General features: G+C 45.3%; 1 protein-coding gene across 7 annotated transcripts in view; it reads right to left on the bottom strand.

Annotated features, from left to right (window-relative positions):
- Positions 1-13,827, bottom strand: part of ACSL1 (acyl-CoA synthetase long chain family member 1) — a 67,003-nt gene that overhangs the window by 43,891 nt on the left and 9,285 nt on the right. For 3 of the 7 annotated variants that reach the window (XM_053584552.1, XM_053584562.1, XM_053584605.1), the window contains exon 2: positions 335-561. In XM_053584552.1, the coding sequence (XP_053440527.1) occupies positions 335-529 (195 nt within the window). In that variant the 5' untranslated portion in view covers positions 530-561. Of the gene's footprint in view, positions 1-334; positions 562-2,291; positions 2,412-2,443; positions 2,705-5,421; positions 5,900-13,827 lie in introns of those variants that run through there. The other 4 variants (XM_053584579.1, XM_053584597.1, XM_053584570.1 and 1 more) reach the window with 3 other exon arrangements.

Raw genomic sequence — 13,827 nt, 5'->3', positions numbered from 1 at the left:
AGACTCTGCGTTATCCTGTCCCCTCATGGAATCCCCTGAGCACCAGAAAGCCCAGCAGAGGGTAGAAGCTCAATGTGGTTTCTGGAATGATCTGTGAGAAGGCGGGTAGATCCCACGGCCAACACCACCCCATCTGTCCCTGTGCTCCATATTTTGGCCTCAGCCTCTGCTCACTATCATCCACTTATTTGTTTAGTGTATTTCTATGTATAAAGTACCCCAAACCAAATATTTCATTGAGATCATGATCTTGATCAATACTACGTCTCATGGGGCTTCCCTAATCTGGGGGAGTGCAGAGAAAACTCAGGAGGCAAGCTGGCCCCTCACTTACCGCCACTTCCACCGACTGCATGGAGAGGTCACATGGCGGCTTCAGGGCTTTGGGTCTTGTGGCGTACCAGAAAGTGGTGAGTGCTGCAAAAGCCCCAAAGCCCATGAGAGTGTTGGTTGGAAGAGTGCGCACGTATTGTCGGAAGTCAACCAGCTCTGGCATTCGAAAATACCGGAACAACTCGTGGGCTTGCATTGTCCTGTGTTGGTGGTTTTCTAAGCTGAATTCTGTCGGAAGAGAAAAATGTCGTGTTCATTCCAGGGAGGCAGGACTTGTCTCCAGAATTCCCAGAGGCTGACCCATCTGGGCATTAAACCCAGGCCTATTCCTGGCTGTCAAATGTCATTTTTCTAAAAACATTTTAGGAATTCATTTTCATTTGATTTCTCCATTATCTTGTGTTTAAAAAAAAAAAAAAACCTTTATCTTCTTTCATTAACTACATTAAAAAGATTTTACCCACAAAGAATTCTTCCCATCAAATGCTCAAAGTAGCTATAAGTTTCTATTTTCCTCTCTGATATTCCGCCTAATCAAATACATTCAATTCTCATTATCAAGGCTAATGAAGAGATGAGTGAAGAGGAACAAGCCCAAACCACCTGAATGCCATAGTTTCTACTTCTTCCAACAGATCTCAGGACAGGTCCCCAAACTGGTTAAACAGACCAATCTAAATTTCACCTTCCTGTACTCTTCATACCAGAAATGTGGTGATGTAAATGCTGGGACACCTGGCGTTGGCTATTCTGATAAGATCAGTTTATGTTTTATTCCCCAAGATGTTACAGTGAAAAGAAACAAATAAATAAATTGATGTGCATAAACTCTAAACCAAGCATCAGATGTCTACAGAGAGACTTAAAAGAAAGTAAGAATAGCATTAGAGTCAAGACCCAAAGTCTGCCTCCCCAGCTTAGAAACTGTATGATTTTGGTCAAATTACTTCACCTGTCTGTGCGTCCATTTCTTCATTTGAAAATGAAGATGAAAACAGAACCTATCTCATGGGGCTTTTAACATTGCTAAATGATTCACATAACAAGGTTAGGTTGATGCCACACACCAGAAAGTTCTCAAAAAATGTTAGATATTTTTATTATTTCTTTACTCTGCCAATGATCTGTGATTAACCTTGAGTACAGAATAGTGAGGGACCCTGGCAATAAAAAAATGATGCTTGCTACAAGCAGCTTGCAAACAAAATTAAGAAGCCAAAACACACAGAAAAAAATTAGATGAACCTGATACATACGTATCAAAGCCCCAAATAGATTTTATCTATTGTTTCATAAGTAGATCAGTATAAAAAATAAATGTGCAGTACAGATAATAAATAAGAATAATTCTAATTAGAAAATTATTAACTGCTCAAAAGTTTGGCAGTAAAGGAAAGGAAATAATACTAGTAAATGATCTGAAAGGCTTTTCTGAAAAATTCCCTGGTGATGCAACAAGTATTAACATTTTTAACACGAGATGAGATGGCATTTGTGAATGATTTACTATAATATTCTTTTTAAGTCTCGGCCACAAAATTGAAAATAATTTTGTTTTTCTTTTTCTTTTTGAGAGACACAGTCTCACTTTGTTGCCCTCAGTAGAGTGCCAAGGTGGTATAACTCACAGCAACCCTCAAACTCTTGGGCACAAGTAAACCTCTTGCCTCAGCCTGCCATGTAGCTGAAGACTACAGGTGTCTGCCACAATGTCCACCTATTTTTTAGAGATGGGGTCTTACTCTTGCTCAGGTTGGTCTCCAACTCCTGAGCTCAAGCAACCCACGTTGGCCTCCCAGAGTGCTGGCATTATAGGTGTGAGACACTCTCTTTCCTCAAATATAGAAATCCCCTGTTTAAATTTAAATCTATACTATTAGTCTTTTACAGAGCAGCAGAACATCAAGCTATTTTATTAGTCACCAACACTATAAGAACAAAGTAATACATTTGCTCACCGCAGTCAGTCTGCCTCAATGGCTCTACATAAGTGAACAAAGACACAAAAAAACTTCAGGGTTTAATATGACAGCAAAGAAAGAACTGATAAGCAAACTTCTTCTGGCTACAATTCTGGAAAGAAAGCACCAGCCCTTGCAAAAACACTCACCATCTGTGCCACCAACAGCTGACTGTGGGGTGACACACCACTGCAGAAACAGAAAAGAGTGGTGAGGGTGGGGGCGGGGAGGGGTTAGAAGGGCTCAGCCGGTGCTTGCCCAGTCTGCCAAGGTCTCCCAGGGCATGCGTCACATGTGAGGCCCACGCTGCTGCCCACTGGGCTAAAGGTAACTAGCAGACAGAATCCATACTCCATTCTCAGGAGAGCAGAGGGTGGAGGATGGGCCAATGGCAAGCCGGGAGCAAAGTCACCCCACCGCACCACCCATGGGCAGGGACGGGCATCCGTGAGTGTCACTGCCTGGGCTAGTTCTGTAAACAGACACTGTTTTCTTTCTGCTCAGCTTTCCAATAAGAAGAGACAATGGGCATTTTTTTTTTTTAAACCACTGAAATGAAAGATCGGATGTTGAGTGGTGTCTCACCAGCCTAAAAGATATACCAAGAAAGAAATGGATCGAGAGTGGCAGCAGATTTAGTCTATCTAGCTGGGTTTAGAGGGATCAAGCTACTCCCCTCAGTTCGCATCTGGGAGCCCTTAGTGTGTTCCAGGGACCCTAAAGGACACTGGGAAGACAGTGCCGACGGCACAGTCCAGGCCTTCGGGGGTGGGGGTAACCACCTAGTGAGGGAGATGACAAACTGAACAAGCAGCGTCTGTGAGGCATCGAGGAAGTCCTTTCAGAACAGGGTAAGTAGACAAATTGTGTCCAGGGTCCAATCGGCCCCGAGTGGTCAAATTTCACAGACAGTACTGCAACTGTACAAATGCGAAGCGACCTTACCATTAAAATGTATAACCTGCAAACCCTTCTACCTGCTAGTTGTTATCATGCTCCTGCAGCACCCAGAGTCTGAGCAGGGATCTCCTGCCCCTAAACACTCCCAGGCCCTTCTGTCTTCTCTTCCCAAGGTCCCTGAAGTCAATTTCCTAAGACCTAGACCAGTTCAATTTACAGGGACTATTCAACAGACTCACATCCCTGAGTGAGAATACGAAGTAATTCCTCTGCATACAAATACAGTCACATACAGGTTACTAATTAGTCTATTTTAAGCATCAGGAGTAGCCGAGCTACAGATTGCATCATTCTAAGAAAGTTTAGTAAGTCAAGGAAAGAGATTTTTTTTTTTTAAACTTCAGATTATAGATTTAGTAGCACAGATGCGAGTGTTTTACTACAATACTAATCTATAATGCTAAGGAATTAAATCTAGCTAAGTTCCTCCATTTAGTGGATGATAATAATAAACTATAGTAGTTTAATTCATATCTCTTCGCTGGCAACCAAGTAACAAGTCAAAACACAACTTCCCTGAGCAAATTGGTTAATGTGGTAGATGGAAAAACTAGTCTATGCATAAAGAACTAAGACAGCGTCTTATTTAGATCCATGTGAAGAACAGCTCTTGAACATGAAACTGACAGCATTATACATCTTTTCCTTTCTACTTAACTGCCACTAAGGAAAAGGTACTTGAAGTATTTAAAAATGGAGGCAAACGTAAATTCAGGAAAAAATCAGACTCAATAAATAGCCTTTCAATGCTGTGTGTGAACAATAAACAGCAGATTCAACCCCAACAGCTCTCTAAGAAGTAGTAAGATTCACATACTTGCTAACAAATGATCAAAACTCCAACACCATTCTAGTTGATTTTTTTTTTTTTTTAACTCTTTCAAAATTTAATTTCTACATCATCACCTAAGGAAGTTCATAGCACGGGCACATAAGCCAGGCTGTTGTTTGCTACGGCCATGATTCAATTCACTGAAAAGTGTAAGACCCTTCCTCAGTGGGCCTTGGTTCTCCTTCCTGCTACTTAGTGAACCTTTCCTCCTCATGATTCCAGAAAGTGGGTTTGCTCAGTTGGGTTTTGGTAATTTCCTATAAAGCTAGAGTCTAAAAAGCACAGGAGGACAGTGGATGTAACAATGGCCAGAGACATCTGGCACGTGCCCAGGGTAAGGAACCAGCACAGACGATGGCTTTGAATAGAACTGGGCAGAAATGGAGGGCACAGGGCAGGGAAGCAGAAGCTGGATTGCAGGACTGTCCAAAAACAAAAAATCACAGTACCTGTCTAGACAAAAACCCAATTAGTATTGATGTAATGTTTTGGAAAAGCTTTCATATCTTGTGTCTTATCTGAAACCTCAATAGCAAAATGAAGACAAGGAAACCAAGGCTAGAAACATGGCAGGTTTCCCCAAAGAAGATATCCCCATGTTTGTTGTGAATAGGATACCAACCTGACTCTTAATCTGATCTACACAAATGATTCCTTTTTTTTTTTTTCAGACAGAGTCTCACTTTGTCACCCATGCTAGAGTACCATGGTGTCATCATAGCTCACAGCAACCTCCAACCCTTGGGCTCAAGCCACCCTCCTGCCTCAGCCTCCTGAGTAGCTGGGACTACAGGTGCCCACCACAATGCTTGGCTAATTTTCCATTTTTAGTAGAGACAAGGTCTGGGCCTTGATCAGGCTGGTCTTGAATTCCTGAGCTCAAGTGATCCTCTAGCCTCAGCCTCCAAGAATGCTGAGATTACAGGTATGAGCTACCATGCCCAGCCTCACACAAATGATTCTTAACTGTGCCAAGCCATTGACCCTCTCCCCTGAGAATACACATCATCATCTTTACCTGGAACTCAGAAGTCCCTGTTAGCCTGACCCAGGGTAGGAACCATGACGCCAGGTGTCTAAGGATCCTTCCTGTGCTAACACACCCCCAAAATCCACCTAACCTCTCAATGTCTCGCATGAACACTAGCATGGATCCCCTCACTCTGCCCTCAGAAAAGGGAGGTTCAAGACCCACCGTACACAAAGGTTCACCCATTACAACTTGGTTTATACCGTGAAAAAAGTAGTTTAGGGCCAGAGGTTCTGATTCACAAGGGCATCATTCTCTAAGGATACAGACACATATCTCTTATAATTCTGCAAGCTTTTACTTACCTTAGCATTTTATTCTCTTCATGCCATCTATAAATCTGGATAATCTGGATGTTCTCTCCTTTTGAGTTCCTCAAGCTTTCACCAAGATGAATAACAACAGTCTGATAGAATACTCACTAGGAATGTAGCCCTCAAACAAACCCACATAAATAGCACTCGTGCCCTGGCAGCAGCAAATTAAGAAATCCTGACATCTTTCCTCAATGCAGCAAGCCAAGCTGGCAAGATGCTGCCATCCCATGCCCCACCTCCTCCCCCTGTACAATCGGCTATTTACAAGAGGCTGAAAGCCCCCCCTTTGTCCTGTACTAGCTGGGCAGAGCTCAGGCTCAGGGCAGAACAAGAGAGCAGCAGACAGACCATTTGCTGTTCTTTTAATTTGCCACTCCAAAACCGTTGGATACATGCTCCTTAACCCCGGCTGGCAAATTACCTAAAGCTAGATTTGCTTAAGCCATTGCCTCGTGAACCAAAAAAGCAATCCCTAGAGAGGGGGAGGTACAGAAGCTCCAAAGAGGTGCCAGAATCTTGTAATTAGGGAGATTCTCTTCTATTTTTGGTAGGGATGAGGTCTCGCTCTTGCTCAAGCTGGTCTCAAACTCCTGAGCTCAAGTGATCCCTGTCTGTAGTCACTGCCCTTAGCCCATCTCATCTCTCTGAGCACAAGCACAGCAAGGACCATGTGGGCAACTGCGGGATTTCATATGCACAAATAAGCAAGTGGTTCCACAGGGAACTAATTATTCCCATCCACTGCCCTGGAGCTTTTCTTCTCAACTAACTACAATAAACCTTAAACCCACCTAATTTTCTTTTCTTTTTTCTTTTTCTTCATAGAGACAGAGTCTCACTTTATGAGCTACCACGCCCAGCCTCACACAAATGATTCTGCCCCCTGTTCAGAGGGCAGAGTGAGGGGATAGATGCTAGTGTTCATGCGAGACATTGAGAGGTTAGATGGATTTGGGGGGCATGTTAGCACAGGAAGGAGGGGCATTATGAGCAGGGCACTGTGGCAGGCGCCTGTACTCCCAGCTACTTGGGAGGCGGAGGCAGGAGAATCGCTTGAATCTAGGAGTTGGAGGTTGCTGTGAGCTGTGATGCCAGGGCACTCTACCCAGGGCAACAGCTTGAGGCTCTGTCTCAAAAAAAAAGCAAGTATAAAGTTATACTACTCTTTAATCACTAATGGTTGGGGCATACTTCACCCATTCATACTGGTCAGAGGTCGCAACTATCATATGTGCAGCCTGCCCGCCACTAACGAGATCCCAAACATAATGTGTCCATCTGAACAGTAGATTTTTTAGGATATAAATGAAATGATTAGGCTCAACGCCCATAGCTCAGTGGTTAGGGCACCAGCCACATACACCAGGGCTGGTGAGTTCGAACATGGCCCAAGCCTGCTAAACAACAATGACAACTACAACAACAACAAAAAAAAATAGCCTGAAGATAAAAAAGAAACAAACAAACAAAAACATAGTCAGTGAGTAGGGCGCCGGCTCCATATGCCAAGGGTGGCGGGTTCAAACCCAGCCCCAGCCAAACTGCAACAAAAAAATAGCCGGGCGTTGTGACGGGCGCCTGTAGTCCCAGCTGCTCGGGAGGCTGAGGCAAGAGAATCACATAAGCCCAAGAGCTGGAAGTTGCTGTGAGCCGTGTGACGCCACGGCACTCCACCAAGGGCAGTAAAGTGAGACTCTGTCTCTACAAAAAAAAAAAAAAAAAAAAATAGCCTGTAGACCCAGCTACTTAGGAGGCTGAGGCAAGAGAATCACTTAAGCCCAAGAGTTGGAGGTTGCAGCCCTCTACCGAGGGCGACACAGTGAGACTCTGTCTAGAAAAAAAAATAGAAAGAAAGAAAAGAAATGGTTAAATATCTACTTATAGCAGTTTCTGTATTCATTCAACTTCATATACATTTAAGTCACATGACAGGTTACTTTGTAAATACCATTTTAAATTCACATTTCATTAATATTTTATTCAAATTGTTTGAATGTGCATCTACAAACAGGGTCTTACACATTTCTGTGGCATATCTTCACATTTTTATGTTCCGTTAAATTGTTCTAGTTGAAGTGTTTCTTGAAATCATGCAGGTACTCATAGTGAAAAAAATCCTGCTTACTCACAAGAACACATTTGAGTAGTAGGATGGGAAAAAATGTTGTACTATGAGTCTAGGTTCATAAAATTAAACCTCATATTTCACTGCTTTTTAAACTGATTTTTGAAAGCTTTTTATAATAATAACCAATGCTTGCCTTTGTTAAGGTCAAACCTCAAGAAATAATTACCCAGCCGGTATTAAATTTCATTGCTTCAGAAAAAGTCAACTTCACTTAGTTGACCTTCACAGAGACCCAAGACTAGGACTGGCAGACATGGTTTCAGGACAAGGTGCCTTTTCTACCTGGTATTGCTCCAAATCCAGTGGCTGAGAGAGTGCCCCATGCTAGGAGAGCCTGGGCAAGGCTTTAACTGGAAGGGGAGAGAAAGTTTGGGGGAAACACTCCCCTGACATTGGGGCATGGGAATTGCTGCACTTTCAGGTAGAGGTAGAAGTTGAGAAACATTTGCATACCCTGTTTGTGTGGCTTGGAGGTAAAATACACACACAAATACATGCATGAAACTGTGTAACAAGGAGGCAGGAAGTGCAAGAGAAATTATGAAAGGAAACATAATGATCTCAGAAAGAAGGCACAGTTGAGCTGGTCCTCACGTGACAAGTGTCGTTTAGGAAACGTGCTATACTTCACAGTGTAGGGACAGAAACTAGACTACTATTAGCAGAAGCAGCCCACCCCACCCAGTGCTCACATTTCTTAATTTATCTAGAACAGATGACAGAGTTAACTGGAATAGGAGAGGGAAAGGAAGATGCTCAGGACGGTCAGTTCAGCTGTGACTTCTGTGGAGCCACTGTGTGTTAGGCACTCACCACGGGCTGGCACTGTGCTAACCAAGGACACACGTGACTAATGTGGTCATGACAGTCCCTCCTGCACGGGGCTGTTACTGCCATCCGTGCAGAGATCAAGAGACTGCACAGAACTAAGATGGCCTGCCCTTGCTCTGCACCCACAAAAGGACAGAGCCCAGGGTGCCTATGATAAGTATTACTTACACTCCAGCAAGTGGCAGGTTGATTCCCACCTAGACAGAAGCGGTAGGTGAAGCTGATGATGACAACAAGCCACGCTACACCATGCTTCAAAAAGCCAGGGTCTGACCCTAAATGTCCATAAACAGGTGAAGGGACGAACCAGATGTGGTATATACAGGAAACAAAATACATTCAACCTTTAAAAAGAAGGAAATCTGAATACATGCCATGACAAGGATGAGCCTAGTGGAAATGACAAGTGAAATAAGCCAGACATAAAAGTCAGCAAATTCATACAGACAGAAAGTAGAACAGAAGTCACCAGGGGCAGGGAGGAACGAGTGCTGTTACTTTAAGAGGAGCAGAGGGTCAGTGTGGGATAATGAAAAATTCTGGACCTACACAGTGGCAATGGTTATACAACACTGTGAAGGTATTTAATGCTGCTGCGCAACTGTGCACCTAAAAATGGTTAAAATGATCAATTTTATGGGCAGCACCTGTGGCTCAAAGGAGTAGGGTGCTGGCCCCATATGCCGGAGGTGGTGGGTTCAAACCCAGCCCCGGCCAAAAACTGCAAAAAAAAAAAAAAAGAAAAAATGATAAATTTTATGTTATATATATTTTATCACAATAAAGTACCTTTAAAAAATCATTTTTGGGGGCAGCACCTGTGGCTCAGTGAGCAGGGCGCCGGCCCCATATACCGAGGGTGGCGGGTTCAAACCCAGCCCCGGCCAAACGGCAACAAAAAAATAGCTGGGCGTTGTGGCGGGCGCCTGTAGTCCCAGGTACTCGGGAGGCTGAGGCAGGAGAATCGCCTAAGCCCAGTAGTGGGAGGTTGCCGTGAGCTGTGTGAGGCCACGGCACTCTACCGAGGGCAATAAAGTGAAACTCTGTCTCTACAAAAAAAAAAAAAAATCATTTTTGAAAAGCCAGAAATTGGTAACTAAATGGATACAAATGGAAAAGAGAAGTAATCCTGAGCCTAAGCAAATGAACAGTGAAGGGTGAGACAGGAAAGAGGTTTGTGAGCTATCAGCCCAATCCTCCCGGGACCTCCAGGCCTGGAGAGGGTTCATGTGCAAGAAGGTTCCATGGACACCCCACCAGGCACTTCTCTGGGTGGGTTACCCTGCCGGCTCCCTGCCTCAACACACAGGGAGGCAGGCACCCCACTGCCGGCTACCTCGAGTCCCTGATTCCCTGGGCACTCTGCCCTCCTGCCCCACCCCCAGCCTCAATAAAGTCTTCTCTATGATCCCGCTGTATCCGACCTCACTGTCCCCTTCACCTGCCAAGCTCTTCCTAGGCCCCGTTTTCACCCTGAGTGTGGCATTTAACACCTCCTATTTTATACTCATGCTAGGTGGGACTTAGCCCCTGTGTAGATGCTTCTCCCTCTCCCCGCCCCCAGGCCCTGGGCCTTGTCCAATCCATCTCCATATGCCCTGGGTGCTGAAGTTAGTGCCCAGTCCAGGGTGGGTGCTTTAGGAACACCTGTTGAGCCTTGAGTGACCCTCTGTGATTTGACCCTGTCCCTGCTGCAAGCCCTAGGGGACATATTTATAGCACTGTGACTTCTAAAAAGTAAGAGGGTAGTTGAAACATTTTCAAGGGCGGCACCTGTGGCTCAGTGAGTAGGGCGCCAGCCCCATATACCGAGGGTGGTGGGTTCAAACCCAGCCCCGGCCAAACTGCAACAAAAAATAACTGGGCATTGTGGCGGGCACCTGTAATCTCAGCTACTCAGGAGGCTGAGGCAAGAGAATCGCCTAAGCCCAGAAGCTGGAGGTTGCTGTGAGCTGTGTGACGCCACAGCACTCTACTGAGGGCGATTAAAAAAAAAAAAAGAAAGAAACATTTTCAAACTTCAGTATTCTTCTGTCCCCATGGAGTTGTGGTGAGTCGGTGTGCCAAAAGGAGTAAAGGGTGCTCCTGAGTGATTTGGGGGTAAAAAAAAAAAGGCTGCAAGTCCCTAATTTAAAGGCTATGTAAGAATATCCTCTTGCCCCAGCCTCATGATGTTTTTCTTTTCCCAAATTGTTTCACTTATGTATAACGTCATCCTGAGAACCCTGTCAACTACAAGGGCCCCACACCAGGGCTGGCCACCAACTTCTCTGAGTTTCCTATGACAGGAAAAAGAATCCTCTAAACTAGAGAAACAGACCAGGCTGCTTCTAACACAAGAGCTAAGTGCCAAATGAGGACTCTAGAAAGGAAAAGGGGGCTCGGCGCCTGTGGCTCAAACGGCTAAGGCGCCAGTCACATACACTTGAGCTGGCGGGTTCGAATCAGGCCTGGGCGCGCCAAACAACAATGATGACTGCAACCAAAAAAAAAGCTGGGCGTTGTGGCAGGCGCCTGTAGTCCCAGCTACTTGCGAGGCAGAGGCAGGAGACTCACTGAGCCCAGGAGTTGGAGGTTGCTGTGAGCTGTGATGCCACAGCACTCGACCCAGGGCGACAGCTTAAGGCTCTGTCTCACAAAAAAATAAATAAATAAATAAAAATAAAAATAAATAAAAAAATAGAAAGGAAAAGCATCCAGAAAACACTGAGAGCTGGGTGGGTGGCTATCTGTGATGTAAGGAATGCTGACAACTATTGACAACAGAGCTGCCCACTGTCTCCAGAACACGTGTGTGTGCACGCACAGACACACACACACACACACACGCTTAGAGATCTCCTCCTTCCTCTCTTCACACACGAGGACCTGTCCTGTATGTCTACTTGGGAAAATGATGATATAGTTAGGACATGCCTGATGAAGACATCTCGGTCATGTCCAAGCCTCTGCGTGGGAAAGAGAAGGTTAAATTCCAATGGTGGATATTTCAGAGGGTAAGTTTCCAATCAAAAAAATTCCTAAGAGAAGCAAAATTATTCCATTTGTCTTCCATTTTGGATTGACCTCGGCTAAGTGATTTTGCAGATGTGTCCTGACAAAGCAGGAAAGTTTATGACAAGAGCTAGACGAGGCAGCAGGCTGAGACACAAAGACCTACTGTGAGTGACCCAACCCTTCTGCAAGGAGAAAGACAGGCGGGCTTCTGGAGACTAACCTGGACCCAATAAGACACATATTTCAGCTGACGTTCAGCACTCAAAGAGCACTAATTATGTCCCTAAGACTGTAGGTTGAAAACACAAGACAAGCAGAACCTGTTATAATAATAGCTAAAGAAGGAAAAAGCATGCCTTTTGCCACCAGAATAATCCAGAATTGATCCTCCACCTTACTGGACTAGAATGAAGCAAAAAGCCCCGAAGCAAGAGGTCCCCTGAAGAAGGGGACTTAGCAGGAGGGAGTAGCAGATGTCCTCTCACAATGGCCAGAGCTGGACCCACGCTAGCAGAGACTCTTCCTCACTGAGGGCCTCGAGGTAGGGAACAGGGTTCATTTGTTCAGAAAACTGCACACAAACAAGGCACTTAAGTCCTGGAGTCTTCTCAGGTTGCCTTGTACAAAGCCAGTATGTTCCCATCTTCCCACAGTGACTATGGAAATAAACAGGACAGAAACACAGAAAGAATCTTAGGCTCAGATGCAAAAAGATCACACCCAGGCTCGGTGCCCATAGCTCGGTGGTTAGGGTGCCAGCCATATACACCAAGGCAGGCGGGTTCAAACCCAGTCAGGGCCTGCTAAACAACAATGTCAACTGCAACAACAACAACAAAAAATAGCCGAGCATTGTGGCAGGTGCCTATAGTCCCAGCTACTTGGGAGGCTGAGGCAAGAGAATCACCTAAGCCCAAGAGTTTGAGGTTGCTGACAGCTGTGACGCCATGGCACTCTACTGAGGGTGACATAGTGAGACTCTGCCCCCTCCCCCCCCATAAAATATTACATCCAGCTACTGGCTGTGCCTCTGATGACAAGCTGCAAAATCTTAGGCCAGCTCCTCTATAGTTTGGGCTTCCAAGCAGATAAAGAAAGAGGGGAACTGAGGACAGCTACATTCTCTTCCATCACAAACCCCAAACTACGAAGGAAAGGCCAAAGATAGTTTGGCCTAGGTTCAGGTAGTCCTAGAACCCAAGGCTAAAAAAGTCAGAGTCCTGCCCACCAGCACAAACTCTAGGCAATAGAGACATATGAAGAAAATAAGCAAAGTGTAAAAACCATCAATTCTGGCTGGGCGTGGTGGCTCACGCCTGTAGTCCCAGCGCTGTGGGAGGCCGAGGCGGGTGAATTGCCAGAGCTCAGAGGTTCAAAACCCATTAGAGCAGCAGTCAGCCAGAGTAAGACCCCGTCTCTACTAACAACATCAAAAACAGCCAGCGCCGCAGGAGAAAGAAAATCAACAAAAAAGGAGTACTTGTGTGGTGAGCCTAATGCTGTTCATTATTATTATTTTATTATTCTTTATATTATACTTCGCTGTATTTTCTTCCAAATTTTTTATTGTGGTAAAATTCATGTGACATAAAATTTGCCAGATAACCAGAGCAGTATTTATTTTTAATTTGCCAAGATAAAGACTATATAGGTGGGTTAGGTCAGTTAATTTCCTCTTGTATTTACATATTTCCCACCTGTCCGCAAAGGATTTAGAGTTGCAACCTGTCCTTTTAACAGGACAGATAGACAAGACCCTCCCCACCCCCCAAATACATATCTGGGCCCTCTCCATCTACCTGTGCTAGGCCCTGGCTTGGCTACCAACCAACTATGTTAGCAACTTCCACGTGAGCGTCTCTTTGAACAAAGGTCCCACGACAACTGCAGGGGGATAAAAACTCCCCTTAGTCCTTGCAAACAGAAGGTTGTCACCACAGCATTTACAATCTTGTCTCTACCCTCAACAAGTTTAGGACAGTGGTACACCTGCAGGAGCCAGACTGTGATAACCACAGGAGAAGTAATTAGTGGAGACCTGGTGCCCCAGCACTCAGAAGAGGGAGAAAACACTACAGAGAAAAAATGCAGAGACCAGAGAGAAGGCGGTCAGACAGCTGAAGGTGGAACCAGCCCATGTCTGAACAGGCAGGGAAGGAAGGGGGTAGGGAAACACCAACAAAAGCCAGCCGGCTTGGAGCCTGGAGGCAGGGAGGAGGTCCAGCAGGAGCAGCAGGTGGGCGGGGAGCAGCAGTGCCAGGAGGCACGCCAGGGACTGCTCCCTCCTGACAGCAGACTGAGAAACAGCTGGTAGCAGGAGGTCCTCACTAGCCACTGCTCAGTCTGTGGATACTCCAGGCCTTAGTGGAGACCAGGCAGAGCAAGACACAGTCCTTGTTATCAAGGAGTCTATAACCCCCTTGCAGCTCAAAGAGGTC

The sequence above is a fragment of the Nycticebus coucang genome, chromosome 1, assembly GCF_027406575.1.
Source record: "Nycticebus coucang isolate mNycCou1 chromosome 1, mNycCou1.pri, whole genome shotgun sequence".
Taxonomy (NCBI): Eukaryota; Metazoa; Chordata; class Mammalia; order Primates; family Lorisidae; genus Nycticebus; species Nycticebus coucang.
Note: the sequence above shows the minus strand (reverse complement) of the source record. Positions and strands in the feature narration are given on the sequence as shown.